We start from the raw sequence: 13,129 nt of genomic DNA, 5'->3' as shown, positions 1-13,129 counted from the left end.
ACAGCTGGGTGATATCCCTTCTAACTGCAGAGGGGATGCTTGACAACCTCACTGGTACTTCGTGCCAAATAATTCCAAAAATTTGAGAATGTTTTATTAAGAAAGATACTAATTATCATTATGCACATACACCTTTAAACAATACCTCTGCTTAGTACTTAACAACAAAACAAAGGAGTGGTATAGTAGACAGGTACGCGTAGGACTTTCTGAATGAAATACATAACAGAGATGGAGGTGAGAGAGGAAAAATGTAAACATGCACTAATAATTTATCTACTTATAAATTAGAATAACTTTTAACAAACATTTCCTGATGACAAAACGAAGCACTCCCTTCACACGTCCGTAAAAACTAGCAGTTGCTACACCGAGGAGGTCTGCATCGACGAATTTGCTTAAATGTATTTGTACTGGATCGTAGACAGCAGCCACATCCGGCTGTTGTCAACACAGGCATGGGCCGAGCACCTGCACAGCCCAGCCCACACTAGATCTTAAGAAAACTAAGCACTCCAAGGCCACTGGACGACCCAAATGACCTTGGCTTTGGTGACTCGGGCTTTTCGAGTGGGGCCCGGCGACAGGCCTGGCGGCCTCGCGGCCCCAAGGCCATCACCATCGTCCGATTGGCCCAAAATGTGACAAGACGAACGCCTGATAAGGGGCAGCCGGGCGCAGCCAATGAGGAACCAGGACCTCCCCGCGGCCCGCGGCTCGGGGCGTACGGCCCCGTGCCGTCCTCGGCCGTCCTCGGCGTCCTCGCCCTCTCGGCGGCCTGGCGGCCTGGTGACCCAGGGCACGGACCCAGGGGGAGGGAGAGGGGAGGGGGCACGGTGACGATGCGGCACGGCACGCGGCACCGAGGCGTTATCGGCACCCGCAGCGGTCGGCGCTCAGGTCGTTGCTCGTGAACAGGTCCACCTGGCCGCTGCGCTGCTTGATGAGCAGCGCGATCGGCCGGTAGCGGATCGGCACGCACTGCGCGTCCGGGATGTTCCCCGCCGCCTCGGTCCCCCTGTGAACAAAGACGGTGAGGGTGTCAGTGAGGGCGCCTGCGTTGCCGAGGATAGGCAACCCACGCGGCACGCCTTTAAGGCACCGCTGCTCCACTCACCTGGTGTTCTTGATGCCGGTGCGGGCGAGCGCGTTGGTGCTGGCGTTGAAGTGCTTGTCCAGCAGGAGCGTGGGGCACCGGCCCACGCAGAAGTTGATGTCCAGCATCCTGGGCTGCGAGATGAAGTCCCAGCCGAGGTCGGCCACGGACACCGTCCACGCCTCCAGGTGGCAGTACTCCTCCGCGTCGGCCTGCTCGCCGGCCTGGGGCGCCTCGAGCCCCGCCTTGGCGGCGTCTGCGGGAGAGACGGGGTTCGTGAACAACGAGGCCAGAGGACGAGGCTTTCGGATTTGGAGTTCGCCGCGACTTACTTTTCAGGGGGTTCTCGGCCGAGGTGTAGGCCGGGCCTTCCGTCGTGGCGCTCGTCGTCCGGCGGTGCGACCGGCGGCGGCTGCGCGGCCTCGGGGGGTGCAGCACGTCGTGGGGGACGTCCTTCCACACCCTGAGGGCGTTGTCGGCGTCGGCGCTGGCGCCGTGGCCCCAGTCCAGGGCGCCGACCAGCAGCGGCCCGCGCTCCCAGCCGGCCACCTCCAGCACCGTGGCGGCGGTCGCCGGGGAGTCGGCCGACGACCCCGACGACCCCGTCGACTTCACGGCGATCATGAACCGCGTCCAGGAGTGCGCCGCCGTGACGTTCACCTGCAGGCAGAGAGTTCAAGTTGAACGAAACTGAGGCACGAAGGTTCTGGGTTCAAACCCCAGCACGGAAAAACATCCCACCGGCCCTTCCACTGCGATAGGCACGTCGCGCTAAATCCTGCCGTCAGAAGTCATCGACATAATCTGGCCAGAAATATGCGAGCAACGCCACACGCCACGCGGAGACGGCTTGTTTTCCTAGTCACGTTCTCCCGAATGAGAGCACAAGTAAGAGTGAGATAAAAGCAGAGCCCGTTCGCGATAAAACTAAAAGGCATCCCGGTTTTGTTTTGATTGGCTCGAAGGTGTGGCCGAGGGGCCCCGCGCACTTACAGCCTTGGTGACGTCCACGGCGACGAAGGAGGCGTTGGGCAGCGGGTGCTGGGCGAGCAGCTCCACGTCGAGGGGCCGCTCCTCGGAGCCGGACAGGTACACGGCCAGGTGGAGGTCGGCGACGCTCTCCAGGCCCTGCTGCAGGGCCAGCACCAGCCACCAGCCGGAGAGGCCGTTACCGTTGCCGCCGTCGTGGGGGAACTCCACCACCATCTCTCCGGCGCGGCCTGCAGAACCGCAACATTCAAACGCGTGAAAAAACTGTTCCGCGGTTTTAATTAAAAGATAACGGTGTGCTGGGGGCCTACCGACGGACACCCTGGACGGCTGCAGGCAGCTGGCCAGCGTGGTGTTGCTGCTGCTGCTGCCGGGGACGGGCGGCGCCACGGGCTGGTTCTGCTCCTTGAAGATGTCGCCCGTCTCCGTCTCCTTGAGGAGCATCTTCATGAAGAGCGGCACCCCCTCGCCGACGTCGTGGTCCCCGGAGCCCCAGGCGGTGTCGCTCAGGTCGGCGGCCCTCATGGCCTCCAGCAGGGCGTCGTGCGAGGCGGCCACCTTGGGGGCGTCGGCCTTGGCGGCGTCCACGACGGGGGGCTGGCGGTGGTGGCCGTGGTGCGGGTGGCCGCGGTGAGGGTGTCGCTTGTGCACGGCGAAGCCTGCGGACGCAGAAACGCAACGCGCTCGCTGATATCACCGCTTCGTTTTGTTATTTTGGCAGAGTGCTGCAGGGATCACTCCGCCAGATAATGCAGATTGCACTGAGCCATTCTGAGCGCACATCTCGTAACAGTGAGGACGGTCAAGACACGTCTCTTGTTTACTTTCGTCATCCCGTCGTCGAAAAAACGATGACACGCTCATTTTTATTTTTCCGCCCTCACGGTGACGGGCGAGTCTGGAAGGCGGGAGTATTCAAGATGCTTACACCGCAAAAAAGTGCCCGGCAGTCGTCTCGGTGATTCGTGTATTCTGAGGTGCCAGCAGGGAAGGTTGAAACAACAGCCCACGCCAAACCCATCGGCGGCATCGACATAAATTTAATCCGCGAAGTTACTTGAATTCACGAAACTCTCCCCCTCGGCGAAACGCGCTTGACGACGGCCGCGACGACGCGGTGCAGTCTGCAGTCGCGAGTTTCAACACTCGCTCCGATCGAATGCACCGAGTGCTGCACCGTGGAACGCACAGAACGCACCCTCGCTGCCGAGCCAGCGAAAAACGAGTACCAAGGTTGCCCGCGCTGTGCTGCGCCGCCGCGCTCGAAACGGCCGGGTAGCATGCTGGCAGTGCCGTGGCTTCGGCCTGGCGGAGAGCGCGGGTTGCCTCCGAACGCAGCCGATTTCCCCGAGGGCGGGGCGGGCAGGTGGGGCGGGCGTCGTTCTAGTAATCCAGGCCGCCAGGCCGCCAGCTGACGACGCCCTTCTAAAGAGCCGCGTCGGCGGAGCGTCGCCCCCGGAGGCAAAGCCACGCACTTTTTAACTTTCACACGCGGTCAGACTTTTTTCCTCGGCGGGTCAAAGGCGCGCCTCTTCCGGGAGTGTTGGATTTCGGGTGGCCTGTCTAGAGTGCATTCTCCGCAGCCTGCTCGACGCCACGAACGTCCACACCGCCGGGCGGGCAAAGGCACTGGGTTACCGTCGGAAAATCTGACCACGGACCGGCGCGGCAGCAAGTTGAACTCACCTGAACACACCGACGCGCAGAGCAGCAGCAAGGCGACGCACTTGAGCACGTGCGCGGGGGCGCGGCACGCCGCTGAATCGGCCGTCCTGGCCATGCTGGACCGGCGGCCGTCAGTCTAGACGACGACCCTGCTGGCGGGGGCGGGCTGCAATGCCGCTGCAATGCCCGGACGCGCTGACGCCGGCGGGGCCGACGGCGGTGGCGCAGCGCGGCCGCACGAAGCTGGAGTGCGACCACAGGGTGGAGGAGAGCGGTCACAGGGTCGCGAAGTACGACAGGATCGCGCCGGCAGGACGGCGCAGCACGGCCACTGGGCGGCAGGGTGCTCGCGCACGGAGCGTGGATGACGGCGGGAGGATTGCGACTGAGTCCTCGCGGCGCTGGTGGACGCGGGGAAGCAGGGACGCGGTGGCGGCACGCTAGATAACGCACTTGATTCGAGCAAAATGGCGAGACTGGGCGTCGCGGCGAGTGCGCGGGCGCCTCTTGACGGTTTGACGGGACTACCGGCGCCTCGCCCGACGCCCGGCGCCCCCGCCCGGCGCCCCCCACCCCCACCCTCGGTGCATGCAGTGCACTTGGCCCCCGTGACGTCGGCGACGTCCACGGCGGCGTGCGTGGCGGCCAGGTGGACCCTCCGGCCGCAATGGCCGCACTTTGGCACTGGAGGGAGAGTCTGCGGCAAAGGCTGCGCGTCGAGGCGTCTTCCAGTGCCGGCGCGAAGGACGCTCCAGAGGACATGTATCGCGACGTGCGGGCCTTCTAGTCCCGCAGCCTTGAGGAACCCTGAGATTTACAGAAATCACCTCGAACAGCTGCGCTTCGTAGAAAGTTAGGTGATTGATCGAATTTCTTTTACACATGGGTTTGGTTCTTTTTCTAGCCGCTCGCCACCGCCGTTGCTGTGTTGCTACCGGGCTGGCGACGCCGGCCGGGCAGGGCGGGGTGAGGTGGGGCGGCGCGGTGGGGCGGGGCGGGGCGGGGCGGGGCGGGGCGGGGAGACGCCGGTGGCGCCGGGCGGTGCGTGGACCGCGCTGGACCTTCAGGGGTGCGTAAACACGCCCCGCCTCGCCCCGCCACGCCACGCCCCGCGGCTCGCGCTGTCCTTCTTGCTTGTTTCCGAATCCGGCTCGTCGCGGACGTGCAGCAGCCATGAAGCTATTGCGCGGCGGCCGGGCGAGGGCGAGGGCCGCACAAGTGCTGTCACAGTTGAAGCGTTTATTGCGCAAGGTGGTGGCTGCCACTTGGGAGTCGGTAAACCCACGCCGGTTCCGCCTTCGCCACTTCGACGAACGCACGGCCAGCCTCCTGCCACTGAGATTCACTATCGCTCTCAGGATGGGTTGTCACGCAGGCTCGGTCGGCGGCCTAGTAGGTCGGCCCTGAATCGGCGCACGGACACTAGTGGTCCAGCCAGCAACGGCAGAGGCAGTCGCTGGCCCGGCGCGGACCGCCTGCGAACCGCCGGCAGGCAACCCGCCGCGCTCCTGAGTGTCACGGGCAGCGCCGCTGCCTACCTCGCAGGCGTTCGGAGCGCCCGGGGCCGCGCCGGCGAGCACGGCAAGTTGTAGAGTCAGCCGGACCGGGCAGCGCGACGGCAACAGGGGACCGTGAAACCAAAGTCGGAGTCCAGTCCAATCCGCCCAGCCTTCCCGCGCCCACACCGGAACAACCCCGGACCCGGACGGACGCGACGAAAAAAAAAGTGTGCTGAGGGCAGAGGGTGTGCTGGCCGCTATTTCGAAACGCCGCTGCGTTGCGACACTGCTACATCTCGGCCCGATGTTTCCAGTTGGCCGTCTCGGACTTTGTTATGGCAATAGTGCGGTGCAGTGCGGGCGGAGCCGCGGTGCTCGCGATGGAAATAGCAATCGCCCTCACCCGTACCCCGCACCGTCCGCACCGTACGTTCGGCTCGTCGTGTTTGGCGGTGGAGTGGCGGAGGCGCCAAGCCCGGCCGAATGGCCAAGCCCGGGGCAGCCGTCGCTGGCCAAGTCCATGCCCGCCCTCGCCGCGCCGTGCGGTCTGCCCCGACGCCCGACCCACGTGGCCACGGCTTGATGGCGGAGCACGAGTCGCACTGTCTCTCTCGCACCCCCACGGCACGCCCCAAGAGTGCGACAGAGACAGAGCGATTAGACCACTCCAAATCACTTCATGGCCCCGTGCCTAAGTAGGTAGGTCGCGGCGACGGCCGCGCAATCGCCCGCCTCCCTTCTTCCCCGTTTAATTTTGGCTCGCAGATTGAGCGGTGTGGTGGTCAGGGGGCGTAAAAATGAGAGGCCTTCAACTTTACTTGAACCGACTTCATTTCCAGTTACTCTCAACAGTCCTGGAGCATTGCAGCAACAACCAATTTAAACAGAACAATCCATAGGTCAACAGTAAAAATATTCCATATAAAACATACTTGAACAGACCTGCTGCATCAGTAAAAATTTTATGAGCTTACTCTTCAACATCTTCTAAAAATGAAGAGTGAGAGTACTACTACAAGTAAAGACCACTGTCAAAACAGCTGGTTTAAATGGATTCGTCGTTGATATAAAATATGGGGTTAACTATAGGGCTGTCATTAAAAAAATATAAATAAAATTTGATGCAGAGAGAAACAATTTTTTGTTTATAAATTAAGTTATTAACATCAAGTCCTTTGGCACCATTTGTACAACAAAACTTATTCTGACTAGAACATTTTCCCTTGAAATTAATACTGAATGAAATTAATTCTAGTAAGAAGGATGTAGACAATGACTAGATTGGCACAAAGTGAAATGAAGTTCAAGTAAAGTTAAATTAATAATAAATTTGAGACACCTTATTAGCTAAATAACTGTTAAATCTGTTTAAACTTTCTCTCAATGAACATTCATTCACTCAATAAATTTTAGATGTTTAAAATATTAAGCAGTCAACAGTAAGTAACATTGCAAATGATCTTTGAGCAACTCTGACATTAAAAAGGGCAGGATGGAAAGTTGAAAGTGGCTTGTCATTCTTTGAGGAACACTACTAACGTTGCATCAATGGAATTTATTCTACAAAGAGAGAGACGGATGATGAGATTGTATTACTGAGTGAGACCCAGGCGTTTCTTCATTGATTCGGGCATTTCTGGTGGAGGTGGTCGGGGCATGCGGAGGTACACTTTAACAGCGTCGTAGATGAACCACTGGGCAGCGGTCAGGGTACCAATCATGACAATCCTGGGAATGAGACCCTTCCACATTCCTGAAAGTGAAGATTCCACATTAATATTCTAGGCAAATTTATACATCTCACGTTTGCAGGTCTGCACTAGCATGCTGAATATTGATCTTACCTGCCCATCCCAGTTTCTTGGCAACCTCCATGGCAGTGGATGATTTGTCCTTGTTGAGAACTGACACAACAGTGTCGGCAGGGTGAGATACAATGGCGCAGAACACACCAGCAATGTAACCAGCAGCAAAGGTGACAATCAACTGCTCTCCCTTTGTGCATTCAGCACGTGGCTTGGGTACAACATAACTGAAAATTGGGGGAAAAAATGGCAAGATAACATTTTATGAAAATTTTCCTTGGCTAAAGGCCATAGTAATAAAAGTGTCAGTTACTGAACTTACGCATAAAGCAACTCAATAGTCTTCTCAAAGCAGGCAAACTTCATCATGGTGTAAGGGATCTGCCTCATCCACAGGGGAACCAGACCCTTGTAGAAACCGTTGAGACCTTCACCCTGCATGATGATGGGGATGGCTCCTCGGAGTGTGTTGGAGAAACCAGGCATTGTCTGGATGCGCACCTATCAAAAACACAAAACACATAATAAGTAAGACAAAAATTTTTTTTTTTAAATTCAAGGGGAGAAATTAAATAAAAAAATTGAAGCATTACCTTGCAAGCTTCCCATGGGCTGAGAGCGATATCAGCAAAGAATTCGGCGGAGGCTGAAGCTCCAAGGTACAGCACTGTTCTGTATGTGTAAGAGTTTTCCTCTCCAATGGCATTGGAATACAACACCTTGAAGTATTCATAAAGCCCAAACTTGCACATACCCTGAAACATTCAGTGAGATTTCCTGTTATCAGACTGAAATGCAATACTGACACAAAACAACAAGCAAAAAAATCTGCAAAAAGCATAGCCGAGTTGAGAAAAAATTTTACCTGCAGGGAGTATCCAATAAAAGTGGGGGCCCAGCCCTTACCCAGACCACGTGTTCCATCTTCTGCCAGAGTTACCTAAAAACAGAGACAAAAATTAATTTGAGTACTTACAACGGATAATATAGAAAAATTTTGAATGAGCATCAGGTGGAGCACCAAGAAAAAGGGTTACCTTAAATCCATTAAAAACTGATTTGTATTTGGCTGGGTCGACTTGCAAACGGCATTTCACCAAGTCAAGTGGCACAATCATTGTGTGAGTGATACCACATGACAGAATACCACCAAGAGCGCATAGTGCAAAGTATTTGTTGGAACCAAACTCGCAGCTGTCTAAACAGAAATGCAACAAAAGGGGGAGGTCAAATACAGTATTTATTAAGATGCAAAAAGAATTGAACAGTAAGTTAATTAGAAGTGCACTTGATCTGCCCTTTAGTCAGAATTGAAGGTCAGGCAGCAAGGATGAAAGAATCTGTGTCAAGCTCATTCTAAATGAAGGCAAGGCTGAGAGACAGCGTGATCTGTAAAGCTTGGCCACTTGCCAGCTCACACGCCAAACCCCGCAACAGCAGCTGAGTTGCTGCCCCACCTCTCCCCTCCCAAGTCTATTTTAAGACATTTTAAGAAGCACTCCCTCTACCAGTCTCTAGGTCGTTTTGTGAAAGAGATGAGAACAGTGTTCTCTAGAAATCACATGCCCAGGAGTGAACTAAGCATATGATTAAGAATGTAAAGAATAAACTTTTTACATAAAACTGAATGTTGAATTAAAATTCTGTGACTGTATGCAAGGTAAATTTTAGTCCATAATAAAAAGGGATGAACAGAAAATTTTCAATTAAACTGAGAACAGTTAACATTTTTTTCCAGACGCAGCACCATTCCTTCCAAAAAAATATAGGGGAATAATCCCAGTCAGAACAAGTTTGCTTTGGACACACAATGTCAAAGACAAGACCTCCCAACAAACAAACATGGTGAAATGTCAGTCGAAAAAAATATGCCAATCATTTCGGAAAACGTAGCTTTTGGAAGAGCGCGTTCTTAGAATAGTACTTACCTCCTTCGGCGACAGAGGCGGCAGAAATATTCCGCCCCTTGACGAGCTGGTTGCCTTCGCACTTGGCCGACATCGGGCTCAAGAACGGGCTGTTTTTCGAAGCTTCGAACAGTGATTGCATCATCTTGGAATGGTTTCTAGAACAAAAGGAGAACCCGGTAGCACTCAACACTTGTTACCTTCGAGTCGAAAAATATTTCAGAAGAAAATCGCAGAAAACTCACCCGCCTGGGGTGATCAACCGTCTGCAAGTAAAGCAGACGACGGTAAGGAAGGGCGGGGAAGGGAAGAAAAGACAAAAGCGAAACGTCGCGCGGGAGCACCAACCCCCCGAACTTAAAGGGCTCACGCAAAATGGCAACTGGTGCCAACTTTTCGGGTCTGCAATCCATTTTCTCTGTGAGAGAGTGCTTTCAACGTACAACGGAAGAAAAAATTAAGAGAGGATCCTCAAATTCGATAGTTGCCACATCCTCCCCACTATCACATTTATCATTCTTTAACCTTGAACCTATCAGCGTTCCGTGACATTCGCAAGGCCCCGTCTCATTCACCTCCTCCTTTGGTGTCGTCTGATACAGGGTTGGGGAAAATGGTTATGACTCCATCAACGAAAATGTTCCTCAGGGTGAGATCCCAGCTGCTAATTTGACTATTCGCCATGCCTGTGTGTTGCTTTTTTCTCCGTATTTTCGCCGAAACCATATTAAGCGGTGTCGTTCTTGTTTCAGACGGCAGCCAATGTCCTGAACCGACGGGCCTTCTCAACCTCCAGGGTGACCTGCGCCCAGCAGGTACCAATGACGTGTAGACGATGTGTGGTTTCACGTCTTTGCCGGCTTCTTGGACATTGTCAGAACAACTTTCTTGAATTGTTTACGACTTTGTTTGCTTGCAAATTCCCGCTCGCCTGTAGCCTTAACGATTCCTGTCATGTACTGTGTGTTAGGTTATAGACTTGCTCTATGTATTCATGGAATGGGTACTTTGCACTGTGGTCCATATTACCCTGGAATCTGTGTAAAAGGAAAAGATAGATCCACACATAATGTTAAATTTTCATTGTCTCCTCCTAAGAAAATTGTATTTTAACTCTGACAGTTGCCTGCAGTTAATTTTTTACACATTGGAGATCAGTTCATGTATTGATTATGTTTTGAGTAATGCCTTGATCCAAATAATGTGCACTCAAGATATTTCCTTGCCATTTGTAGATGACGGTCCGAGATGCTCTCAACCAAGCCCTGGATGAAGAGATGGAGCGAGATGAGGGTGTTTTCATCATGGGAGAAGAAGTGGCCCAGTACGATGGTGCTTACAAGGTATCAAGAGGCCTTTGGAAAAAGTATGGTGACAAGCGAGTCATTGATACACCCATTACGGAAATTGGTTTTGCAGGCATTTGTACTGGAGCCGCATTTGTAAGTAATGGTTACTCTTCCTAAAAAAAAAAATTGCGTGCCTCTAGACTGCTGTTTATATTTATTTGTTTGTTCTTTGATATTTTTCAGGCTGGCTTGAAGCCTGTTTGCGAGTTCATGACTTTCAATTTCTCAATGCAAGCCATTGACCACATTATTAACTCAGCAGCCAAGACATACTACATGTCTGCTGGAAGGGTAAGAAAAGTGCCTCTGACATCTTAACTCTCAGTACTTTTCTTTGTATAGGGTTTGCTATAGTGTCATTGTTTTGTTTTTATCTGTGTGTACTTAGATATCCGTACCAATTGTTTTCCGTGGCCCCAATGGAGCCGCCGCTGGTGTTGGTGCCCAGCATTCTCAGTGCTTCGGTGCGTGGTTTGCCCACTGTCCAGGTCTTAAAGTGAGTATTTTTTAAAATTTGTTCTTTGTCTTACTTGATTTTACTTGACTCATCCAAAATCATGTTGGTAATACATTTTTATTCTGTGCAGGTAATTTCCCCCTACAATTCTGAAGACTGCAAGGGTCTTTTAAAGGCCGCCATCAGGGACCCTGACCCTGTAGTGTTCCTAGAAAATGAGCTCCTATATGGTAATCAGTACCCCATGTCTGATGAAGCATTATCGAAAGACTTTGTTCTGCCCATTGGCAAAGCCAAAATTGAGCGACCAGGTATATTTCTTTATTTCATGGGTCTTACCTATGTGGTTGAGCTTTCTTTGTGCTTTGAAACTTATGTCAATACTTTCTGTAGGTAACCACATTACCCTGGTGGCACATTCGAAGGCTGTGGAGTTGGCTCTGGAAGCTGCAAATGAACTGGCTGGGCAGGGCATTGAGTGCGAAGTTATTAACCTAAGATCTCTCCGACCCCTCGACACTCAGACCATTGAGCAGTCTGTTGTGAAAACAAATCATCTGGTCACTGTTGAACAGGGATGGCCAACCTGTGGAATTGGTTCAGAAATTTCTGCTCGCATCATGGAAAGTAAGTAATCTCTGCGACTGTATTCTTTCCCCCAACAATGTTTTGGAATTACTGTCATTTAAGTGTCACTAATTGAACTTAAACTTTTCAGGTGAGGCATTCTATCACTTAGATTCGCCAATTGTTCGAGTGACCGGAATGGATCTGCCCATGCCATACACCAAATCCTTGGAAGTATATGCCTTGCCCCGAGCAGAAGATGTGGTAACTGCTGTTAAGAAAGTTCTTGGAGCCCGCTCTAAGTGAAAATTGACTCAACCCTGATCAATCACCCTCTGTAGGCTGCAGTAGGTGTCATCTAACTGCTCAAAGATTTCCATTAAATTGTTGTAAAGCAAACTCATCTCCAGGAGAGTTATAATAATCTTGTAAAGTAAACATTGCCTACTGTTCTATCAAAGGCAATGTAAAAGCAAGTCCGTACTGTTACTGAATGCCAGATTCTTTTATCTGTATATAACTAGATGCAAATCAACCTAGTGGTACTAGTGATTGGGCTTTTTTCTCAATCAAGGCAAATTATGTTAATTTAAATTATTTTATCACGCCACTGCCACAGACTCACTCAACCCAGTGCATATTTTAGAGCTTATTTTATATAAATATGAACAAAGAAAATGTCATTTGTTATGAAACTCAGGAATTCCAAAAAATTGTTTCTCTCTTCTTAAATATTTGGCAAGCTTAAAATAAAAATGCAAAGTATCTTAAAATTGCAAGACTACATTTGCTAGAAACTTTTTTTTTTTTTTCTTTTTTGAAAAACATGTATGGTTTTATCCCAGTGTTAGTTTAATGACGGGAACGTAAGCTGTTCCAGTGCCAGTTTGTGCACATCACAAACACAGACGGTAGTTTTCTAGAAATGTGGTATTTTAAAAAAATGTAAAATTGATAACGGAGGACATTGTATGCTTCACTCTCTGCCATGCAAGATTTGGTGAGCCAATTTTATTATAAGGTATGATACAGTCCTAGACTGTTCTGTAATGTAAAAAAGAAAGAGTAGATTGTTTCTGATGTAAGTAAGATGTGGTGAGTTATGATTGTTGAATACTCGGGACATTGTTGTTTTTTTTTTCCTGTTAAACTTTCTTTGAGATTATGTTTCAATATGCTGTGAACTCGAGAGTAATTTGAATAAGCAGATTGGATTTATATCCTAACGTGAATGCTATAGTACAAAGCTGTTTAAATGAAGTCGAATAAAGCATTTGAGGCAATTGTTATCTGCTGCAGAATATAAATTGAATTTTCTTATAATTCCATTCAGTCCAAAGAATCATTGTTGTGCTCTTTCACATTCAACCCGATGCATTTGAGAATGCTTAAGTAGATTTATTATGGGCTTTGAAGAGAAGTACTTGCCAAGATATCTAGTCTCGAATTTTACGAAGCATGATGTAGTGTATTTTCAGATAAAATTTGCATTTCACCAGAAACTGTGCTCGGCGCTCCTTAGGAATTGTAACTACATTGGTGCAGGTTTTCCATAAATGGCATTTTGCTTGGGAAGTAAAATATTTATTTTCGTATCTGCTCTGCTGTGTCATTTCTCCTTGGGCATTCAGGCTGGACACCCACTAGCTATCCCTGAAGATCTCGATTCCAGATCTTTAGCTATCCCATCATGTCTTAGTGGCAAATACTCCTTGAGGTGAATCAGTATAATAGGGGGGGATAAAGGAAAATATCTTTACAGACATCAATTCAATTTTTTATTACTTGTTAAGT

The 13,129-nt window shown here is 51.1% G+C and overlaps 3 protein-coding genes across 3 annotated transcripts; 1 reads left to right on the top strand and 2 right to left on the bottom strand.

The window, feature by feature from the left end:
* Window positions 1-69: 69 nt before the first annotated feature.
* On the bottom strand, window positions 70-4,257 carry LOC117651686. The gene is made up of 6 exons (XM_034395952.1): window positions 3,773-4,257; window positions 2,398-2,745; window positions 2,090-2,316; window positions 1,429-1,756; window positions 1,118-1,352; window positions 70-1,018 (listed from the first exon to the last, which is right to left on the bottom strand). The coding sequence occupies exons 1-6, from the start codon at window positions 3,864-3,866 to the stop codon at window positions 871-873; spliced, it is 1,380 nt and encodes a 459-aa protein (XP_034251843.1). The 5' UTR covers window positions 3,867-4,257; the 3' UTR covers window positions 70-870.
* Window positions 4,258-6,063: 1,806 nt separating this feature from the next.
* On the bottom strand, window positions 6,064-9,343 carry LOC117651520 (phosphate carrier protein, mitochondrial-like). Its single transcript, XM_034395587.1, has 8 exons — window positions 9,208-9,343; window positions 8,984-9,120; window positions 8,093-8,253; window positions 7,921-7,995; window positions 7,649-7,810; window positions 7,378-7,556; window positions 7,095-7,282; window positions 6,064-7,003 (listed from the first exon to the last, which is right to left on the bottom strand). Exons 2-8 carry the CDS (start codon window positions 9,105-9,107, stop codon window positions 6,843-6,845), a joined length of 1,050 nt encoding a protein of 349 aa, XP_034251478.1. The 5' UTR covers window positions 9,108-9,120; window positions 9,208-9,343; the 3' UTR covers window positions 6,064-6,842.
* A 110-nt stretch (window positions 9,344-9,453) lies between these two features.
* On the top strand, window positions 9,454-12,930 carry LOC117651519 (pyruvate dehydrogenase E1 component subunit beta, mitochondrial). The gene is made up of 8 exons (XM_034395586.1): window positions 9,454-9,611; window positions 9,715-9,777; window positions 10,198-10,404; window positions 10,495-10,602; window positions 10,700-10,807; window positions 10,899-11,079; window positions 11,162-11,395; window positions 11,487-12,930. Exons 1-8 carry the CDS (start codon window positions 9,576-9,578, stop codon window positions 11,639-11,641), a joined length of 1,092 nt encoding a protein of 363 aa, XP_034251477.1. The 5' UTR covers window positions 9,454-9,575; the 3' UTR covers window positions 11,642-12,930.
* The last annotated feature ends 199 nt before the right edge of the window (window positions 12,931-13,129 follow it).

This window comes from Thrips palmi, unplaced genomic scaffold (genome assembly GCF_012932325.1).
Source record: "Thrips palmi isolate BJ-2018 unplaced genomic scaffold, TpBJ-2018v1 HiC_scaffold_6, whole genome shotgun sequence".
NCBI lineage: Eukaryota > Metazoa > Arthropoda > Insecta > Thysanoptera > Thripidae > Thrips > Thrips palmi.
The sequence above is the reverse complement of the archived record's forward strand: the minus strand, read 5'-3'. Positions and strand labels throughout refer to the sequence as shown.